Source organism: Anser brachyrhynchus (assembly GCF_964034855.1).
Source record: "Anser brachyrhynchus genome assembly, chromosome: 2".
NCBI lineage: Eukaryota > Metazoa > Chordata > Aves > Anseriformes > Anatidae > Anser > Anser brachyrhynchus.
This window is the reverse complement of record NC_137695.1, coordinates 6,406,630-6,429,407: the sequence shown is the minus strand read 5'-3', so window position 1 is coordinate 6,429,407 and position 22,778 is coordinate 6,406,630. Positions and strand designations below refer to the sequence as shown.

At 39.4% G+C, this 22,778-nt stretch overlaps 1 protein-coding gene across 12 annotated transcripts in view; it reads right to left on the bottom strand.

Annotated features, from left to right (window-relative positions):
* The window catches only part of LOC308189258 (sodium channel protein type 5 subunit alpha-like), a 208,839-nt gene that overhangs the window by 148,506 nt on the left and 37,555 nt on the right, over positions 1–22,778 (bottom strand). For 5 of the 12 annotated variants that reach the window (XM_080579056.1, XM_080579062.1, XM_080579064.1 and 2 more), the window contains 5 exons: positions 20,625–20,943; positions 18,853–18,963; positions 13,167–13,264; positions 9,607–9,735; positions 5,738–5,829 (listed from right to left, as the gene is read on the bottom strand). In XM_080579056.1, coding sequence (XP_080435182.1) covers positions 5,738–5,829; positions 9,607–9,735; positions 13,167–13,264; positions 18,853–18,963; positions 20,625–20,891 — 697 coding nt within the window. In that variant the 5' untranslated portion in view covers positions 20,892–20,943. The other 7 variants (XM_080579058.1, XM_080579061.1, XM_080579066.1 and 4 more) reach the window with 7 other exon arrangements.

Sequence of the window (22,778 nt, the reverse complement as noted above, 5' to 3'; positions counted from 1 at the left end):
CAATTCACTGCTAAGCAAAGTGTTTAAATCACCATTCATTTAAACTTTCTGTGCCTGGTAAATGGAAGGGCTAAGGGGAAGTAAGGACACCCAGAACCTCTTGCAGGTGCTCTGCACTTCTCTGAATCAATCCCCGTGTTTTGTAAAAGCAATGCTAGATGTATTCAAATTAGAGCACTGTTAAATCTTCTAGATAAATAATCCTCCTTTGAAATAGTGCCAATGAGAGCATTGCAATATAGCTTAATAGAAGATTCTATTTATGGGGCATTAAAGGCATTTATTTAATTCTTGCAAGTCAAACACCAACAGGCAGCATGCAGCAAAAACTGAGGAGCTGATCCAAAGCTGAGTAACGTCTACACCTGTTAATGAGTATGGCGCTGTGGATTACTCTTTATGGAATAATCGGTACAGTGGTCTCCTGAATCACTGAATTCTTTCCACACTTCTGGGCCAAATCCTGCTTGCGTGACATGAGTAACACCAGAGCATCCAAAATCAGTGGAATGAGGGCTGTACAGGCAGCCTGAAATCTGCAGAAAGCAAGAAGGATTTGGCCCAAACATTCCTGTTAATACTGGTAGAAATTAACACATTCAGAGGTTAATCAAATAATCAGTTTTCAAATGCAAATCAGAAACCATAGAAAATGCAAGCAACACCAAACAATGAGAAATGGCAAGATCCCACAGCACCATCCATTCCTCCTTTGAGATGTGAGAGTATTAGCATAATTCAGTATGACATCCATACCAGATGTTGGCAATCACCTACAGAACATCAGACACTTCCATGCACAGTTTGGAAACCAGTAGGGAAAAAAGGCAAAAACGGAACCAGAGAGTGTGACTTGCACCAGGAGATGTGTATGTACCTTGACCATGTCTGCATGAGTCATGTGCATGTAGGGAGAGGAGATTTCACTCTCTATGAACATATTTTGTCGCAAGTCATGATGAACATATTTTGTCATTAGCCATTGACAGCAGCAAAGACTTTAATACCACGTTGGCAAACCTGAATGGTTGTCAGCATTTCTGTAGACCATCTTTGCACGAAAATGTGACTGTCAGGCCAGTCTGCAAGGAACGTGCAAATTTTTCAACTCTGAGATACCTACTTCTTGAGTGAAGTGATTTACCCATCATAAGGATGAAATTTGTCCTTCTGCAGGGGGACTTCAGCGAGATTCAAGCAGTGAACAACAGTCTCCTCCACACAGCCTTAATTCTTGCACTCCAAGCTTTGTTCTGGCTATCAGTAAAGTACTGGATAACATTCACGGCACTATTTATAGCCTTTAGACTCACACTAACTTAAACGGGAGCTGGATCAGGCCCCGAAGTGCCTTGGCCCAATTTTCTATGAGGTCACCTTTCGCCTGTATCCTGTCATTTGATGTGAAATGTTCGTGATGTGCACGCTTGTTCTAGAAAGAGCAGCAGAGCTCCTCTGGATACGGGTACTTCACAAAATCCTGAAGATGACCATGGCCTGCATTTTGCAAGCTCTTGATGCTGGGGCATAGAAGGGTGTACCTGAAGGCTTTAAATTACCTCATTTCTTAGTTATTACAAAAACATTGGTGATTTCCTTGCAGATAAATTATAATTAGAGTCCTCTGTAGTCACAGGAAAGGTTCCTGTTGAGTACTCTGGGATTTGGGTACACCGGTGACGGGAGACAAATGAGTAACATCAGTGGGTTGTCCTACAAGCTGATCAAGGTTCCTATCTAGGATGAAAACGAATGAATCCAGTTGCCATGGCAATGTGCAAGATGCTAATTAATAAATAAAATCACTGAGAGTTAAAGGTTTTATGCTCCCATGCAGCAAATGTTCACTATTTCTAAGAACCTGAACATAAGGGATGTATGAAGAAATTAAAAAACATTTTCCTTAATGAGTCTAGATAAACAGATACCCAGCTACTGTAGGAAGCTTGTTTTCCCTGATATCTTGGGAAACTGGAAAACAAAACAAAATGTGTGTGCTTAGTGCAGGAAAGGGGAAATTGAGGGGATCCATGAAGGTCTTCGGGCATGTTAAAGGCTGTTACAGGCACTGACCCGATGTCTTACACAATGGCTGTAGGGTTAAAAATGATGAGCTGATAATGTACCAAGAGAGGAGGAGGCTGGAAGTGGGTCTGGATTCAGAGACAGGACCCACAGGAGGTGCCAGCATGACAGCAAGCCCCAGAGATGTAGCCCCAGAACTCCACCGAGCAGGAAGCACACAGCTTTACGGCTAGATGCTAACATTTGGGTTGCTGAATCTGGATCTGAAACCCTCCTCCCAGAGCAAACGTAAAGGTAGTGAGGTGCTAGACTTTTCGGGAAGATCATGAGTTGCATAAACACAGGCTAGGGCAAGGGAACGGACTCCAAGAGTTCGGGAGATCTTTTTGAGTCCTATGAGTCCACATCCCCTAAACGTCCCTGTGCCTGCTTGCGCATTTAGAGCAAAGCATTAGAGGTAGGTGAGATTTTTAAAAGCACTAATTGTTAGTTTTACTGACTCCCTCTGGAGTCAATAGTGAAACTCATTGATTTCAAGTGAAGTGGAATGCCTTTGAAAACCAGCCTCTAAGTGCTTTGCTGGACAGAAGCCTTACACCGTGGAGGACTTGGCCTGTTACTTTCAGTAAGCAATTTCACCGAGCATGCTGAGCCCAAGTACGTTTGTACAAACATAACTACTTGATAGAGAAGCGTGATCAATTTTATTGAGGAAAGGCTTAGATATTTGCAAAGGAGAGCACATTACAGTGCTCTTTTCCTAAGATATAAAAGATAGAAAAAAAATAACCTTTTTTCTGTTCTCTCTAGAGGTTGAACCCCAAAATCTCATGGAAAATATTAGTGTTCATCATCTCTTCCTTGTTAAGCCTGTTGTAGAACAATATTTCATCCCAGCATGAGCCTATGTTATCATTAAAAACTCAGATTGATCTCCAAGTAAACACAGCGCCATAGAATGGTTTGGGTTGGAAGGGACCTTAAGGACCATCTGGTACCACACCCCCGCCATGGGCAGGGACCCCTCCCACTAAATCAGATTGCTCAAAGCCCCATCCAGCCTGACCTTGAACACTTCTAGGGATGGAGCATCCACAACTTCTCTGGGCAACCTGTGCCAGTGTTTCACCACCCTTATTGGAAAGAATTTACTCCTTACATGTAATCTAAACCCACCCTCTTTTAGTTTAAAGCCATTTCCCCCTGTCCTGTCACTACACCCCTGACCAAGAGTCCCTCCCCAGCTCTCCTGCAGCCCCCTCTAGGCCCTGGCAGGCCGCTGTGAGGTCTCCCCGGAGCCTTCTCCTCTCCGGGCTGAACAACCCCAACTCCCTCAGCCTGGCTCCATAGCAGAGGTGCTCCAGCCCCTTGATCATCTTTGTGTCTGTCCTCTGGACTCGTTCTAATAGGTCTAGTCCTGGGGCTCCAGATCCCCAGCTCTCATGGAGGCTCATATCATGCCCAATGTTTCTTTTTAAATATATGCCTAATGGAAATAAATGAACTGATTCCTCTGAAATTATCTATTAAATTAAAAAACAAACAAACAAAAAAGTACAGCTGCATCAGCTGTACAGCTGATGCTAAGTCTAACATGACAGCTAAGTCATCATTAGCAATTTGTAGCTCCCTGCATCTGGAATTAAAACATTCTCAGGGCACAGGTAATCTTGACAATAAAATTTAAGGGCCAGATATTTTATTTGCATATCTTAATGCAGTTATGTCAGCAAATAATTCAGTTACTAGTATCTAAAAATGCAGTTATCAAAAGACTAATCAAATAGGCAGAAAGAAAAAATAAAAGGGAATGTGAGTTACTATGTACCACTCTAATAAATAATACTCCTCATCTTTTTTATTTTTTTTTCTTTAACCAACAAATGGAACAACTTAGTACTCAGTATCACTGAAGTGCTTGGTGAATTTCAAAATAAACTTTTTTGAATCTCTACACTCCTTTTTTTTTCACTGAAAAACAGACGCAATTTATCACTCTATGTAAAACAAAATACAGAACAACAGAAAATCACTGTATATATAACTCAGCAAAATTGGCAGGCCCTAATCTGAAAAAGCACAAGATCAAGACACAATGAAAAATGAAAAGTGTCCCCTGGAGATGTCTGTCCCTCCAAGTTACCCTTCAAATCACTAGCAAAGGAAGCTAGGAAACTCTCCTTTTCTTTCTGATTAGCCACTACCATTCCACATGATCTGTAAAACTGCTAAACTTGCTGTTCAGCTAAAGCTTTCCCAAGCAAAAACACTTTCACAGTGGAAATCCAGTTAAAGAAACTTTACAAAACCTCTCTGCTAATTTTTTCCTTTTAAAATTATAGACAAGAATTAAGACAGGAATCAATTTCAGGAAACACTAGACCTAATAATTAAGTATTTAAGACCTAATATATTCATTCTTTAAAGCTATATTTTGACTTTCATGCACTTTCAATGAAAAGTAGCTTGATTTTTCAATAATTTCACTGATTTCAATATTTTAACGTTGGAATGATGGAGTAAACCCTGGACTCTTATATATATTTCCTTAATCTCTTAATTCCAGAATTTCCATTTACAGTTTATACCTCCTGTGAATGTTGGTAATTAGTTGTAATACAAGCCCCTAAAAGTTTATGCCGTGGCATTCGTTTAGATTTATGTTTTAATGCAGATGTGAATACTATGGTGGATGGCAAAACCTTTCTAACTTTAAAGAGCTGTACGTGAGAATCTGAGCAATTTTCTCAATGTTATGAATATTTTTGACATGTAATTGCCAACATCTGTTCAGGATTATCACCAATAGGATCTACCATGCACGGTTTTTGCTATCTTCTCTACCTTGCCATGCAGGTTGGAGATGTTAAACACTGAGGCTGAATGAGACCTGTCCATAGATAATGCGTGGCAAGAATTTATTGTCATACAGTTAGTCCTAAGTGGACTCATATCTGCATAAATTACTAAACAAAAAGAATTACTTATTATTTTAAGAAACAGAAATAAAACAGATCACAAGCTGTGAATAAAAGCTTCTTTCACTACCTGACCTGTACGAAAACACTCTTATTTCTTCTTCAGCAAGGAGTGGGGGGTTGGAATCATAGTCTTTAAAACGTAAGAAAATGTGATTTGGTGAAAATCTGAATCTGCCAAAATCAATGATGGATTTTTTTCTGATCTATTCAAGGTCTGAAATTTAAACACCGTTTCTATCACATGCAAATGGATAAACAACAGAACAAATTGGGCTATCTGTGCTTGCAGTCTTGAAACCTCAGCTCATAGCACAGATTTAGATTCCTCTATCGATGTGCTCTTAAACACAAATACGCATCTTGAGGTCATTAACCTTCCATTTTTAAAATCAATATCTGAACACTTTAAAAGAGTTTCGTTGTCATTCTCATATGGTTCATGAATGAGCACTTTGTGTCTGTGATTCACGAGCCACTGCATACAGCAGTTCTTACAGCAGCACTCGTTTTAGTGAGGTCTGTACTTTTGGAAGCACTCTAATTCTTCCTGCCCACAAAAATGGTATTGGGAAATACATCAGACAAAGGTATTCTATTGACAGGTCACATTCCCTACATTCCTCCATTTCCTGATCAGTATCTATGGTTAAGTCACTCGTATTTACTGCGTTTACTACTGGAAATGGCATGTAGGCTTTAACTGCAGCCGGAGTGTTTAACCTGGTTTTCACCTGAAATGACTGAGATTGTTTTCAGCGCCCGCAGTACTCTGAACGTTCGCAAGGCTGAGACATTGCCCAGGTCCACAAATTCAGTTATGTATCTGTAACAAGGGAAAGTCACACACAGACAATGACAAAACACCAGCAGAAAACAACAGTCAAGGGGACAAAGAGAGACAGAGAAAGAATCACTTGTAGCTGAGAGCCAAAATGTAAGGATCAGGGCTTCTTACCTGGGATTACTGAAATAGTTTTTAAAGCTCTCAATACCCTGAAAGTCCGAAGAGGTGAAACACTGCCTACATTCACAAATTCTCCTACATACCTGTAGAATTAAGTCACAGTTATTTGGAATTATACAATAGAGTATGAGACTTGTCTCAATGAAGAATGCATTCATACATAGCAGGAGCTAACGCATCCGAATGAGAGGTGCATCCACTTTTCAGGCTGCTCTTTGATGCCATATGTCCTGGGTTTTTCATAGTACACATTATTGCAAATGTTTCTTGAACTATTAAGCTTATCTAATAGGCATCAATTCTTTAAAACTACCGGATGAACTTTGTTATCGTGCTGTTCAGCAACAAATAATACAAAGATTTTTCCATCATGTATTTTAACAAACATTCTTTACATTATAGAAAACATTAAGAATTGTTTTGCTGCTCTTAAAAATAAAAATAAAAGCTTCAAATACCCAAGTAATTTCATATAATAGCGTCTGCAAGCTACATATAGGACAACATGGGAAAGTATCAGTGCAAATATTTCCACTGGGTCATTTATTGTACAATGTACCGTGTGGTAAAGCAGATGTTGGTTTCAAGAGACGCTTAAAACTTTATTTTGTTTTATACATCAAATCCATGCCCTTTGGCTGCTGGAAGATGGCTTCTGAATGAATATAATTGCAATCCTACTAAAATCTATTTATGATTAAAATAGCAATCCCAGCTATTCACTGACGTGTCTATTTTGGTCATCATGGAGACCCGTGGAACAGCCAAGCAAAATGCTCCCAGGAGGGCCAGTTACAGCATGAGCTTGGGTTTATCATTGTTTTGCAAAATTATTTCCCCCCAGACAGTATGCAATAAAATCAAAATCACCATTGTATCTCTCAACCAAACAGCTCTTGGACCCTTTTGTATTAATATTTACATTTACATATTCTACTTTTTCGAGGCATTTGTTTTCACTTGTTAAGGATAAAACTCACCTGGCTATTTTACAAAGCCTGCTTAAGTGGGCTTTGTGCAAAAGCCTCTGGGGGAGGACAAAGCATCCTCTTCATAACTGCTAACCCAGGTTATGGCCTGGAAGAGAAATATTGCTTCTCCTCCGTATAATCTTACAGGGGAGTCTGGCATTTACCTGTCTGGTAATTCCTCACCAGGTTTACCCAGTGCTTCTCTCCCAAACTCTTCTGCAGCATGCAAGGGTGGAAAAAATAATTTGGGGAGAAGCAACAGGATGGGAATATGATTTTTCTGACCAAAGATTCGTACAAACAAAATAATACTATATGCACAAACATATTAAACAAATACTACTGCTGCTTGTTCACAATAGTCAATTAGTATTTATTTTGTCCATTTCTTGGATGGAATTGCAGCAGTTCAGTACCTCTGTAATGCGAAGTGAGAAGCAGCTGGAGTTCCCACTCCATTTTCTGTTTAGCAAGGAAATTGCTTATTGTCTTTAAAATTTTGGCAGGGCATTTTCCAACACAGTTAGAGCAGCTTCTCCCTCCTCATTCTGGAAAGTACTCGCTTGTTTAGGAAACAGTGATCTAAACAGGGCAGTTTCATAAATTCCCCTGAAGCCATCCATGGTCCCACAGAGGGTCACAAGCCATGGCTCTCCACTAACACAGGGTGGGAGAAAAGCCCTGGAGACCTGTGGCACCACTTAATCTCTAGCATGCTATTAAAAGCTACTCTCTGTGACCCAATCTGTGCCATTTCTGCCCCAAAGAGGAGGTAGGAAGTAATTCTGTAATAACTCTACAGTAACTGATGGTCATTCCACTGTAACATCCGCCAGTGAAACAATCACATTTTCAGTTAGCTCAAAACCCTTGGTCCATCTAAATCTCATGGCCCCTTATCAGGCTCTCCATCACATGCTGTTTTTGTTTCCAGATACAGAAATACCACTAGCTACAAGCAAAAACAACATTGCAGTTACCTGTATAATCAATCTTACTTTAAATTACTTGCAAATTGAATTTATATGAAGGATAAATCATATCAGAATAGTCCATTATCCAATGCTTTGTGCTATCTGCTGGTTGCATACTTGGGAAGCAGGTTTCATTGTACATATGACGATCATATTGCAGTCACTTTTAACTCTTTCCCTGCTCCTTATGGACTCATGAAAATGCTTGCAACTAGATATAAGTATAAATTCCTTCTTTTCTGTTCCAGAATTCAAATTCTTTTTTTTTCTATTATAAAATTGTTAATATAATATGCCTTAAAGTAAGAAAAAACAGGATCAGTTGCCATTTCTGAAGTTGCAACCATTGCAATAATTTGACGTTGAGCTTTATTTTTCTCAGGCCGCCCTGTTATAGGGACCTTCTAATTAAGATAGGGAATATTATTTAGACAGAAAATTGAAATTTAGCTTGGAAACAAAAAAACGAGGTCAAAAAAGTCTCAGGGAAATTTTCATGATACCTGACTGGCCATTCACGTTGAGAAGAATCAGAAAAGAAAAAAGAGGTGTAATCTCATAACGTCCGGGCACTAAATATTCGTTCCTCCCTGCAGGGGTGAATTGGGCAATAGTGCACCTCAAGGTCTGTGCATTTCTTAATCCAGCTCTGTAAGCGCCAACCCTCCAGAGGTAATCAGGGCATAATTTGAGGGATATCCAGACCTTGTCTGCACTGACTGCTCAGGCTTGGATTTCAGTGACAGCGACTGAGATTCTCCCAGAGGAGTTCTGCAGAGCTGGGGGGTGACACCCAACCTCTACCTGAGCTGAGAAGATGAGGTAGAGCAGATGCACTGTCAAGGATGCAAGTTGCTGCTTTTTTATCCTTTTTTCTCTGCTCATTTCTACCTTACTGTCAAAAGCCTCCTTCTTTCTAGAATACAGGGAAACCATGCACTGAAGCTCTCCAGGTCATGAAGAATTCAGAGCCCTGGAGATCAACTCCCTGCATCAACTATAGTATCCAATGTACAGGACAGTGGGCTGGCGACACTGGTTGTTCTGTCCTGCCTCTAAATATGGCAAAAGAATCACACTGCTTGAGGAAAGGTTTAGCTGAGAAAAATACCTAACATGCTGACTGCCAAAAGCTCCTCCCCACCTGCCTTGCATTTTTTGAAATGCTTATCACAATGGCCAGATGCCAGTTCAGCCAAATCCACAGGAAGGTAGTAACAGATCTGGCCTTGGGCTGACCTGCTAAAATAAATGCGAGTCTTCCCAATGAAGTCCATGTAGGTTTTACATGTCTTTGTGTTGTTCTTCTGCTAAATATTACTAAGAATGTTAGTCCTGATCCCTGCACCCCACCACTGACTTCAGTGGCCCTTACTGCTGTTTGAACTAAGTTTGGGTTGAGCATTTTTTCCCAGTTTTGTTTCCATTGAAATATCATGGGCCCAGGAGTTCAGATCAAATGTAAATAATTTCTCCAAAACAGTCTAGTGAATTGATAGAACAGAACAGAGGATTCCTCTGACTTCTTGCTCTGAAACCACTCAGGAAAACAAAGTCCATCCTAATATATTCAGCATTTTCTCATTTTTAGTACAATTTGAGTGAAAAAAAAAAAGGACAGCTAGATGATTTTTTTAGAAAATATCTACTGCATACCACTGTCTCAAGAAATACAAGGGAGTGCTACTTACGCCATAACAATAACACTGAAATCCAGCCAGTTCCATGGATCTCGAAGGAAGGTGAATTCTGTCATGCAAAATCCTCTCGCCAATATTTTTATCAATGACTCAAAAGTGTAAATGCCAGTGAAAGTGTACCTGGGGAATAAAGTGTCCAAGATAAGCAAGAGCATTAGCAAGCAGTTGAGGGAGAGAATGGCAGAGGCACACGCAGCCCAGTCCTACTCATATGAGACCCTTCTGCCCACCTTGTTGGGCTTGCTCGTGTGGGTCATGGCTGTGGCACTGGGGCTGGGTGTGAGCAATGTCACATGTGGACCAAAGGACATGTAAGAAATGGGAAAGCGCTCATGACAGCCACAGGATGAAGATAAGTTTCACCACAGGGCACACCCTGATGAATTCTCACCCGTTATGTCAAGCATGAACGCTACGCTGCTAAGCTGTGCTTTTGAAGCTCTGCCTGCAGTCGCCAATGAAAGAGGAATGGATTATGCAGCGTTCCTTGTTGTTTCTCATATTTGAAGGACAATGGTTGGTCCATTCATACCTCTCACCTCTTCCTGCCCAGGCCATTTTGAAGGACAGCAGTTAAAAAATAATGCCACTTAGCTTTCTTAGCTGAAAGGGTATCCCCCCTGCAAATTCCCCATTTCACTATCTGTGGTGAATCACTTAACCCTCAGAATCAACAGCAGAATGTCCTCACTGGAAAAGAGCAAATCAACCCCTGCCCCAATACTAAATGCTGCAATTTTGACCTGCTTGACAGCAAGAGACAGGAGAGTCTTTTTTCCCATGCTACTGTTAGTTGTTTATTACCAACAGTCTCTTCACTGTAATGATATTGGATAGAGCATACATCTTACCTTTCACAATAAAGATAATACTTGTAATAACATTTAGCAAATTCTCTGTGGAGGACAGCAACGTATCTGATTTATAACACTCAGATTGGTATCCATCTGGGGCTCTAACTACCAACAGAGACATACTTCAGGGCATACAACACCTCTTTTTTAATATGTTTCTACCTGAGACATCTAGCCCAATGGGACTTCTAGGTCCTATCTTAATAAAAATAATAAATGCTTAATATCCACCACTAGTATTCCCTACACCTTTTTCCCCAGATGAAGATACAGATGATACTAAAGCAGAGTTCTCATTCTCATGAGTCTGCCATATATATATATATATATATACATTACATAAAACATAAATTTCATAAGCCATAATGTTAGGGCTTGCACTGGAAACACTAGCTTGAGTTTTCTGTTCAGTTCCTAAACATCTGTAACTACGACATCATCAAAAACAAAACAACGACCCTAGAACAGTTGGCATTCCTGTTTGGTGGAGAGCGGAAAAAAAAAAAAGTGTAAGCAATTAAAGGTGGTAATATATGGAAGAACTGCAATATTCATAAAAGGAAATGAGGAAATATTTTCTCTTAGTTGTATTCCCCTGATCTGCAACTGGGCACATTTACAAGCAGTGGCAAATCTCATGCCCTCCTGTCATCCTGTCACACAGTAGAGCTAGTTACACATACTATAAATCCTCAGTGTGCTTCAGCTTAAAATGGAGATAAGCAGGACTGTTTTTGTGCAGCAGTGCATGTAAAATGTTTCTAACATCTCCTTTTTGACCACACACCTAAGCATTATCTTGTATCCAACTCTTCATGACTCCTATTTAGTTTTGTTCTGATATTACAAATATAGGTCACCCATGTGAAGCTCTTTAAAGCATGTGTATTCAGTAATACATGCAGAAAACACATGCAAAGAACTAAAAAAAAACAGTTAACAGTACATAAGCTCATTAAAATGATAAAGCACTTGTATTTATTCAGCATGTCAGATGGTTTAATTGATTGTATAATCATCATCAAATTCTAAACGCATTGGGCAAAGTCCTCCAGCAACTGAACAGCTTCTTTAACAATAGAAGTCAGGATTTTTCAAAGTTTTTAGTGGTGGTAAATTGAATTGAATTCTTTTTTTTTTTCTTTTTTTCCAAAATGATAAGTATTTATTCTGTTTTAAAGGAGGAAACTAGGACAAATATTTGCACAATGTTGCTCTTGCGCTTGTGCATCCCTTGTGAACAGCAGAAAAAAATGAGTTAAATGTATCTGTTCCAAATCCAATAATAATCAATTTGAATTAAAGTTTATTGGGTTAATTTGAGGAGAAAAAGCTGAGAGGTATGAGGGGACACAGTACAGGGGGAAACATGGAAGGGAAAGGTTTTACTCCATGCTGCATGATTCCATTTGCGTTTGCCCTACACTTCTTGCATGCCCTGCTCAATGTACTGATAACATCATCCACATTCTTCTGCCTAAGGAAGACCCAACAAGCACTGATATTTTCCTTCAGAAAGTTCAAATTCCCAGCCATAGACCCACTGACCAAGTTCTGACTCACGTGGATGAGATGTCCATGTTTCAGCTGCATACACCATGGGCATGGTACTGTGTGACAGTTTTCAACGAGGAAAGGACAACATCAGGGGAAAAGGAAAGTCACAGACATACTTGAGGGTAGTACAGTGCACAGAAATACATGAAACATCCTGGGATTAGGATGTTATTGTGATCGGATGAAATATTTGGTTCAGTGCTGCCTATAATTAGTAATTTATGGCCTAGAAGATGTGCCCTGCATGATTTTATGAAACCTAAAATAAGGGCATTTACTGCCTTTCCTCACAGCCCTGAGTAGACCAACCACCAGGCTATAGAACAGCAGATGGTTGTGTTTATCATATGTCAGTCAAAAATAAAAAGTGTGTTCTGATTGGTTCAATGAGCCAAAATAATTGTTTAATGCACTGTAGGTTGATTAGCTTGTGCATCTGGTATCTCTTTCTAAAAGGAGTATTTTAAAGCAACTTAAAGAAATGAAATGGGCTTTCTGAAGCCCGTTAGCCCCTTTTAAAATTCATTTTAGAAACAACTAGAAAGAACTTCTAGTGACACTTTTGCTATTTTTTTTTCTGAGGACTTGACAAGCTAAAAAGACAGGAATGCTGATAAAAGTGTTCCCAAATAATTTTATGCTTGCTTGTAAAATAAGCCTACCAATGATTACTGGGGAACACTTCTCATGATGTACTCGGTCTGAAAGAAACTTTTGTTTCCAATTCCAGTTTCAGGACAGAACTAACTACATCCTGGGAGTATTTTCTGAAATAATTTAACTTAAATTCCATCAGCCTATTTTAATGTGTCCAGCAATTGAATCTCTTGCATGGGAACTGTGGAAGGCCGGCCAGTTTCAAATGGAGTTCTCATCATATGTGATCTCATTCCGATGTAGCATAGCAGGTGCATTTAGCAGTAAGTATGAGCTTGGAAGACTGAAAAATGTTAGTTTACTTACTAAGGGAGTTTTCACAGGCAACAAACACCTGGCAAAACATTTTGTCAGGACAGATACTACGGTCAGTATTACTGGAAAGAAATTAGGTGACAGCAAACAAAATGAAAACGATGTAACAAATGGAAGAGGAAGGACAAGATAAGGATGGGGCAGCTGTGAAGCAGCCAGGATACTTACTCAACGTATTTATTCCATGATGGAGTCTCTGATTGTGCCATGAACACGCAATTAGTTAAAATAGTGCACATAATAAACATACTGAACAATGTAAATAGCTGAATTAAGGAAAACAATGCATATGTTATAAATTTTTATCATTTCATACAAGATGTGACAGCTCACTTATAATTTCCAAGATGTTTAAAAACCACTGTAGACATTTGTTTGCAATTGCATAAGGGAAAATATAATTATAGAAACAGAAAAAACAGGGGACTCTTTCCTGTTTTTTTCCATTGCTTACATTTTTTATGCATACTTCATACAGTAAACAAACACTGACTCTGCAGTCTTCTGAAAACACAATACCCCAAATTTACAGCCGTGTTGGTCAAATGACACTGTGCATAGGTGCACAACTTTGCATGAAAAGAGGGATTAGTCTCATGTAAGTACATACTGAAAAACCTGTCTCTGCAAATTCTGATTTCATTTTGCATCCTGAAACTTTTCTCAGGCAGTAGGGAAAGTTATATATCCAGTCTCTCTAATCTCTCTAATGAGCTTGAGGTCTTGCATTCAGTACACAGTTTCACCAAAAGCTAGCACGAGTTTCAGAGCATTAATTTCAAGTCTTGGTCTGCAAACCAGGCTGGCAAATACACGGACTTGTGCTGCAGAGCTGACTGCCTCTGCTGATGCACCAGCTTCCCTAACAGAAGGCTAAAATGAAGCTCTCAAGTGTATAGTCCATGCACTTAGCTGCTAAGCTGAGACCATAAAAATAAAATAAAATAAATTAAAAAAAAAAAAACAAATAAAATTCCTGAAATTCAAAACATAGTTCACTGAGCTGCTCTCCTAAAAGCACATGCCATTTTCTGTTAAAAAAAAAAAAAAAGACGAAGCATGATGGGAATTTCTTCCATAAATAATATATCCCGTGCTCCTGGAGAAATTGAGAAAATTTAAAGAATGAGTTTAAATGAACAGAAGTAAAACAGCCTACAATTCAGTCAATGGGCTGGGACACTCGGAGAAGGATGGTAGCATCCATATGTAAATTTCTACTTCCTTCTTTAGGAAAAAAAAAAAAAAGTTTTCTGGTTTTATCCCTTTACCAGTCCCATGGGTGGTAATATACAAGAATAGTGATCAAAGGATATCATTTAAAAGGTATGTCCTGAAATGTCTGCATAAAATCTGTCCTTTCACAGATCCAAAATCTCTGCTGAGTACAGAGTGGAATGTTTTCTGATGGGCCTCATAAGCCACTGCAAGGTTAAATTGGTAGTAACCAACTCACATACTCCCCTGTGCCATTGCAGAGAGCAGTAATTGAACTCAAAGGGACTGCTCATCTCACAAACATTTTCCACTTACGGGGCTGACACCTCCTGCTGAAGTACGGGGAAGGATATCTGATTTCTAGACTCATTTTCTTAAGTCAGCCTGAGATATGTCCCTGAAAGTAGTGTCTATCTGGTTAACAAAATTTAGGTTGTAAACTGCAGCTAGTGTAGGAAACAGTGGATTACTTTTTCAACAGCAGTGAAATGCTGTGAAAGTAATAGTAATATATCAGAGTGGTATCTTCAGGTCATGCCAAACAACAGCTATCCGTCAGTACAATTACAAGCAGGGAAATTCCTCTATAAAAAGAACATTTTAGGTTCACCAGTCAGATATATACATCGCTGTTTCCTAGTGGTGTAAGCTGAATCTAACAGCTTTCCCAAAGCTCACTTATAGGCAGGTGTCATCACCTTCTTATTTGGACACCAAAGAGAATATACAGGATGACACAGGTTGAAAATGGAAGAGGTCAGCTTTGCGGCATCAAATGCACTATCAATTCAAACTGAGTTTCATGACCATGCTCAAAACTTCAAAGAACAGAAAAGAAAGAATTACTCTAGTTGGTTGTGCACTGAAGTCAGAGGTCTGTGCAAGAAGCAAGAGAAAACAGAAATTCCTACAGAATGAAAATTAGTATTCCTATCTGAAATCTAAGGCAATTGTTCACATTAGAAAAAGTCAGTGATCATTATCTATTCAGAAAAGACAGAGTAAGTAAAGGAGATGAAATTGATACAATCTGTATTACCACCATTGTCTGTTCCTATCTTAGAACTGTTATTAATTCCAGTTTTTTGAAAGAACTGCTATTAATTCCGGTTTTTGAAAGCCTACTGATCCATGAGTTGACGTGAATCACACACATGGCTAATGCACTCCAAAAGGGAGAATGGGTTACACACTCTGTTACGAACCACAAATCCAATATACTAAGCTACTCATCAGGATCCCTTCTGCAATAAATTGAACCTGACATTTATTTCCAATATGAAGTTATAGAATGATATTATGCAGCCTGTATAAAGAATTCCTAAAAGTTATAAATTTTATCTTGTAGCACAAAGATAGTGAGTCAAACACAGCATACTTCTATTCTAGACTTCATTATGATGGATAATGGTTAATTAGCAGACCGAATACTAGTGGCTCTTTAAGTGATCATTGCCAAATTACATATAATATGGACAAGCAAAGGTTAGGTCCAATCAATAGTACATATAATTGGTACTTCACAGGGCCTCATTTTCCTTTACCAAGGAAAGTGTATAAAATCAGATGGGAGAGAAGTTGTAAGCAGAAAATATGAACACAAATTGTGAATTCTTAAGGAAGATTTTTATTTATTTTTATTTTTTTAGATGGGACAGAATCCATAATTCTAGCATCAAAGAAGATAATTTTGGCCAAAAACCTATTCTGGATCAGTAGCAAATTGAGAGCACTTATCTATACCTATACATAGAAAAAAAAAAAGAAAAAAAAAAAGGAACTAGCAATTGCCATGGATTTTATACAGGACAGCAAACTGCTTGGAGAAACCAGGGATAGCACAGAACAGTTTTTAGCTTGCAGGCGAGAAGAACTAAGAAGAGCCTTTTAAGCATACAGCATAAATGAAATGCTAGCAGTGGTTTAATCTTATTAATCGAATGAGATAGTAAATAAAGATGTTAATGGCCAATAATGATGAAGAAGGCAAAAAGTGCTCATCTATTCCTTCTGTTCTGTGTTCAATATAGACCAAAGGGATGCAGACCTACAGTCCCCATGTCCTCTGTGACAGAAATGGGCCAGGGCCTTGTTCTGGCAGCCATCTGGACTGTGGTCCTTTCACGAGGCCTCCTAGACTCTGAAGAGGAAGAGAGATACCTAGAAGAGGCTTAGGGGTATGTTGTTAATTGAATTCATTTACATCACTAGGAGGCTGCCAGCCTGTGGATACCTTCCCCTGGAAGGGTGTATTTCTGAATGACTAGACTAACCATGCTTGGTTGGATGAGCTGTGAGCATACAGGATCTATCTTGCCCGAAGTCTCAGAAGGACAACTCCATACAAAGGTACTTAACCAAGCAATGTCACCCCCACTGCTTCTGTACAGGATGATTTTACTCTGTCCTCTCTCTTCTGTTCTACTGTTGGCCTTCGAGCTACATTTGGTGCCTAGAAATGGAAATATGGCATCTGCAAAAGATGTTGCTTCAGACACTTACGTGACAGGGTACCATTTGTTAATGCTCTTTTTTGACTTTTGCCCCAGGGAAAATAAAGCTTGCTTGATTACCCTCACGCAAGACAACAGATCCGGTTCCCAGATTCATGTCTGTGATATTATCTGCTTGAGTACTTGCAGATTCAGGCTCCCTTCTGCCTGGGATATTGACTTCCTGCTCAGCCAATTGCCCTTTGTGTTTCAGGATGATGCGAAAGGCCTTTATTGACAGAAAACAACACCGTGCCTAATGCAGGGACTTCACTGCTGTTTCACTGGGACCAGAGCTGCGGCCTCCTGCCTGTGCTGGCTGAAGGCTGAGCTGTTGGATTGTCTGACATTATCAACAAAAGGTGATAACTTGGCTCTTTCTGGAACCAAAATACTGTTAGCATTGCAGCCTTCCACTCCTGAAACTTTACACTCCTTATCTGACTGTATTTCTGCTCCTGTCATGTCTTTGAAATTCACTCCTCCGTGCTCTTTATCCTTGGGAGTAATGTGATAAGGATTGCTTGCATAGTTATCTTTTAGTTGACTGCGTGTAGTTCCTGTGCATTACACATATCTGGGACCCCTTGGCTTCCCAGCCTGCGTGAAAGAAAGTGAGAAGACAGAACAGGCCTCCAAAGCTGGAGCCAATATTTATACATACACACTTTTTCTAAGAAGCTCAATTTCGAAATTCTTCTCTTAGCCATAGCTGTGCAAATCCACTGACCTCAATTAACCTCAGCAAGGCGGTGCTGATGTAACTGTACCTAATAAACACTGTTGGGCTCTGGGTATACAGCAACATGGGCTGCACTGCTTGCAGGTATAACCTGATCCATGAGCCAGTGCCTCTGGAAAATCCTATGCATTTTCTTCATAACATCTTGGATGATATCGCATACTCATTTTTTTTTTCATATAATTATTGTTACTAGAAGCTTTACGTATTTTTCTTCTCGTTAGAACATCTATATTCTCACATCTTTTTCTTTTTTTTTTTTCTTACTGCATGGTTCACTGGGAATCTGGTTTCTTTCCTTGTTTTTCCCCTCGAAATTTGATAATAAACCAATGATTCTAAGATGCTATCTGCTTAGTATTGTTTCTCTCTGGTGTACAGGGGCATTGCAGCAGAGGGATTCCCATTAATAAAACGTCACGCAATCAGTACGTGAAGTCTTTGAATTATCATTGCTAGGTCCCCCATGTGCACCGTAGAAAAAGAAGGAAACTCATAAAAAAGGGTGTGTTTTTAGTAATGTTCACACAAAGCATGCAAGCTGAGCATTCAGCTCAGTCTGGTCTTCCAAGAGATGTGACTATATCAGAATATAATGTTTCTGTGGCTGTGCTAAATAAATAAATAAAATAAATAAAATAAAATAAATAAAATAAAATAAAATAAAATAAAATAAAATAAAATAAAATAAAATAAAATAAAATAAAATAAAAAATAACAAAAAATAACAAAAAAACCTGTGCAGTCATCTTGCATGACCCCATATCTAGAGCTAGGGGAAATTAGCCATCACCCTTCCATTGAAAGCTCCAGCAGGCCAGCCTCTGCTTTCATTACTAGCTGGGTAGCAAGTTGCAATAACCAAACTGACAAAACAACAAAACAAATTTTAAAATGTTGCCTTTCAGGGCAAAAAAAATAAATAATTCTGAGGCAGTTCAAAATTAAATTGTGTCTGTATATGGTATCACAGAGTCTCATGGGAAAGGCTGCTTAAGTGCATAGTGGCAAAACTCTCTTTCAGCATACATTTTCCTGGGCAAGGTCCAGCTTCCTTGTTCCTTTCCTTTCCAAGGTACTGTAGCCAGTTTCTTCCAATGACTCCTTCATAGTCATTGGAAGGCCTTTCATGCCTTTTGAACCCAAGTAATTTCATCAAACTCTCCAGTACAGTTCACATTGTCTGCCAGTAGCAGATAATATAATCATATTTATAGCACACATACCAATATAAAATAGACCAAAAATCCAAGTGTGATTCTGCTTGTGCAAGCAAATCCGACCACAAGTTTTAAAACAGCTTAATGAAATCAAACATTTTCTGGGTTCCACACATCTGTGTTTAAAAATAATATCATATAACACACCAGGAGGGAAATCACCAGAAAGGATATGAATGTACCAAAATTTTAATTGCTGCTCTTCTGATTGGATGGAAAGGACTAAGTATATACAAGGCAGGAGTGGCACTAAATCGAAAGATTGTCTTCCCTTTGTTCAGTACTACAAATGTCTGGAAAACAAAATAGAGAATAAGAACATTCAGCACTTGCACCTATGCCCAGCTTGTCCCAGCTCACATCCCATTAGGAAATTCCTGCCAATATCCCAGATTCCTTCCTCACTCCCTCCCAAGATCCCAAATTCCTTTTCACTCATGGAAGCTTCTTCCAAGTCCCTCCTAGCAGAACCCTTGCCTGTCTTCTTGCAATATCCCAATTTTATTCCTTCACTGCTTACAGGATCCTGTGCCATCACTCCATCTTGGGGCTGCAAAGAGATATTTTAAAATGAAAGATGACCTGAAGACTAAAATGCAGTGGAGAGACTTTCATGATACTCTTCTGCTATGTTGTTACTCCATCTTCCCTACCTTGCACACCTTGTTGCTCCCAGACAATGTTTCTCGTCTCATCTTTCAAGTGAGAAGCTACGTGAGGCACAGCTCCACAGCACGATCTAAGCCAGGCAATGAGGCACTGTCACTCTATTCACATTAATATGGGTGGAGGAAACCAGGCATGTGAGTTATCATGAATCCAAAGCAAAGGTGAATTGGATGCTGGCCCAGTTTCAGAGCTCTGAAGATGCCCAACCATATATAGAGGGACTAGTACTCAGAGACAGGATCAGGCCACTCAGTAGATGAACTCTTAAGCAAGACACCCACGTTGAATCTAAGACCTTCATGATCCTATCACTGCAAATCTATATCCTGCTGCTTGTGCCTGGTGGTAGCAGGAACAACACAGCCATAAACACCTGTAAGTTAATTCTGGCCCTTCCAGGTAAGTAATCTATTTCTCTTTGTCTATTTAACTTTTATTCTGTAGTTGTTTCTACACCACTTTAATAGAAGTAGCATCGCGGTCATATTAATCCACTGTTTACAGGAAATAGCATAGCCCCAAAGCAAGAACATCAACACCTGAAAGACGTGGAAGCTGCCTAAAATTACACTGTGCTTCCAAGCCTTATTTTGTCCTCTGTGTTGCAAAATGTTTGGAAAGGGGAACGAACTGTAGTAAGCAGCCAGCCCAGCTCTGCTGTCAACAGCCTTTTGACAGATGCTGTTTGCACTATTGTGGCTTTGGTCCAGCCTACACGTGATTCTTCATCAGGTGATTCTCCCTTTGGGATGAAGCATACTGTTCTTCAAAGTGCCAGCACTGCCTACACATCCCTTCAGCTCTGTTTTGGTCATCTTAAATGGAGTTGACCGATTCCTCAGCAGGAAAGGAACCACTGCCTTCCAGAACAGCCTGCCTATCGTGTGAAGAGTGCTAGCACAAGGCTTAAGTCACACAGAAACCCTTAACATTAGTGGGCCTAAGTGGTAAACTTAGTGTGAAGAGTCGAGTCTCATGAAGATGTCAAGATGTGGTAGATAAAAACCTCTGGGTTCATTTAACGCAGCTACTGCTCTACTTTTTTCAGTCTCTGTAGATTCATAGTCATTGTCATCTGAAAACACCCAATTTCTGATTCTTTTGTGTCCCTCTTTGTGCTGCTGCTTAGATGTTTTCTGGGAGTCCTACTCGACGAAACTTTGACCCTTAAATCTGGAAAAAATATTTTTACTGACTGTAGAAAGATGAAAACCAGAGCCCTCAAAACAGAATGTTTTTATGGTTTAGCATAAGCTAAGAAGCAGAACATCTTGCTGATGCTCACCTTGCGATCATTGTAGAAGGGGTCAAGATCCTCCAATGGCTCCCCAATGAGCTCTGGAGGAACAGTCCCATAGATATCGGGCAGCTTCTTGCAAGCCTGCAAATCAAACTGAGGCTGAGGTTTTTCTTCTTCACCCAGCTGCTCTCTGTACTCCTGCTTCGCATTCCTTGCAAGCTTCTCTGCAATTCGTTTCTCAATAGCAGCCAAGGATTCAGGTGTGAACCGGTGGAAGCTGTTAGTACCCGGTGGTAACAAGAAGTCAGCCATCTTTTCATCCTGCTTTGTCTATACTGGTCTTTACTCCTAGTAGTGGAAAGAGCTGAAATGAGAAGGACCAAAGATTACTGACAGCAGCAAAGCAAGAAGAACAAAGCCATCAGAATGAAAAACAAACACACAAACCAAACAATAACTTGTAGGTTATTGATTACCAGGAAACTCTTCATCTATTTTTATGTGGTCAGTAGAACGTCAAGGAAACCAGAAATGATTGAAAGTGTTATTGCAATTAGCAATCACTCTGTGATCAGAGCTAAAAAGACTTTGTAGATACACTGTGGCCTATTCATAAGTTTTTAAGTCACTTGGGAGCTTCAGTCACATCTAAGGACTAATTTAGATTCATACAAGCTTAAGTTTCACTGAAAGTCACAGGGATTGGATTCCTAACTCATTTCTGAAAATGCAGCTCTGGGAGTGGATGAACAATGTGCCTAAGATGACTGCAGGGCAGATTTAAATCCACCAATCTCAGACCACATGATGTGAACTCTAAAAATGCCCCAGCTGTTCTATTCCAAATTTAAAAAGAGAAGGGTCAAGTTCAGATTCTTAAATCCCACCAAAATTCTTCATAATCTCTGTCTTAGGCTTCTGCAATGTATTTTTTCAGCATTTATTTTCCTTTGGGTATAGAAAATACCATCTTCAAGATATATGGCAGGACTTCTGAGTATTTTCTGCCCCTCCACACCCTACAATCCGAAGGATGCTAGAAGCCCAAATGTGCCTGGCAAAGCCCTGGAACCTTCATGAGAGCACTCCAAACTTCTGAGATGCTGAAAAACCCCTTTCATGTCATCTGAAAATCACGCTGCTTGTATCCAACACCAGTTTGAACATCTAACCCAGAACCGTGAGGTTTAACCATCTTGGGTTAAGGGTGCTTCAGTGTTCACACTTCCAATCCACGACAGAGTAAAAATGAGTGAGAAGTGTCACAACTCTTCAGCTTACATGAAAAAAGTGCAAGTGTGAAAATCACAGCAGAACAAAAAGTCCTCTTGTATCTGCACTAAACAACATGGATGGCTGTGAAAATTAATGTAAAACTACTGTTTGAAAAGGGATGAAGCTTATCCCCTTTCTAGTAGCCTGCACAAATCCGTTCAAGCTCACTGAAGCTGTATTTTGCAATTTAATAGTGACTTAAATGGCATTTTTTTCTAGCAAGAAAAACCCTTACTATGTAACAATTAGAACACTGTTCATAGAAGAAACACGACTTCTTTCCCTTTTTTTTTTTTTTTTTTTGAATACCACCAGAGCATTCATACTACATCAGAATCATCAGAATACATGCAACTGACAAAAAAAATTGTAGATTTTGAGGTGGGCTACCCTACTGCATTCATCAGTGTGTGCAGGCTACAATTCTTTGTTCAGCTGCAATTGTTGTCTTCTGCTTTCAGACAGTATTTGTCTATTTATAGTGGATAGTTCCAGATAGTTTGCTTCTATTAGGTTCTGTGATGACAGCACTTTTGTTAGCAAACAAGACTTTAACTGGACTCTGCATGACAAATAGCATATTTATTGACTCAATTTATTTGAGTAAAGTACTCTTTCAAACAACTACTGTTTTTCCTATTCTGACTTCATTTTAAAATGAATTCATTAAATTGTCATTGATCACAGACTATCATACAGGAATGATTTACGGGAGTTTGTACATTATACTCTGCATTACTACTTGCTTCAACAAGTAAGTCTAAAATAAATTAGCCTTTCCTGTATTTTGGGTATTCTGACATTCTTCTTTATTTAGCTATTCTCTTTACTCCTTTCCCCTCTACCCCCACATCATTTTTTTATCCCCTTCTTCCTGAAAAACAGGAAATTAGAAGCTTTCCCACAAATTGGGTTTTCTTATGC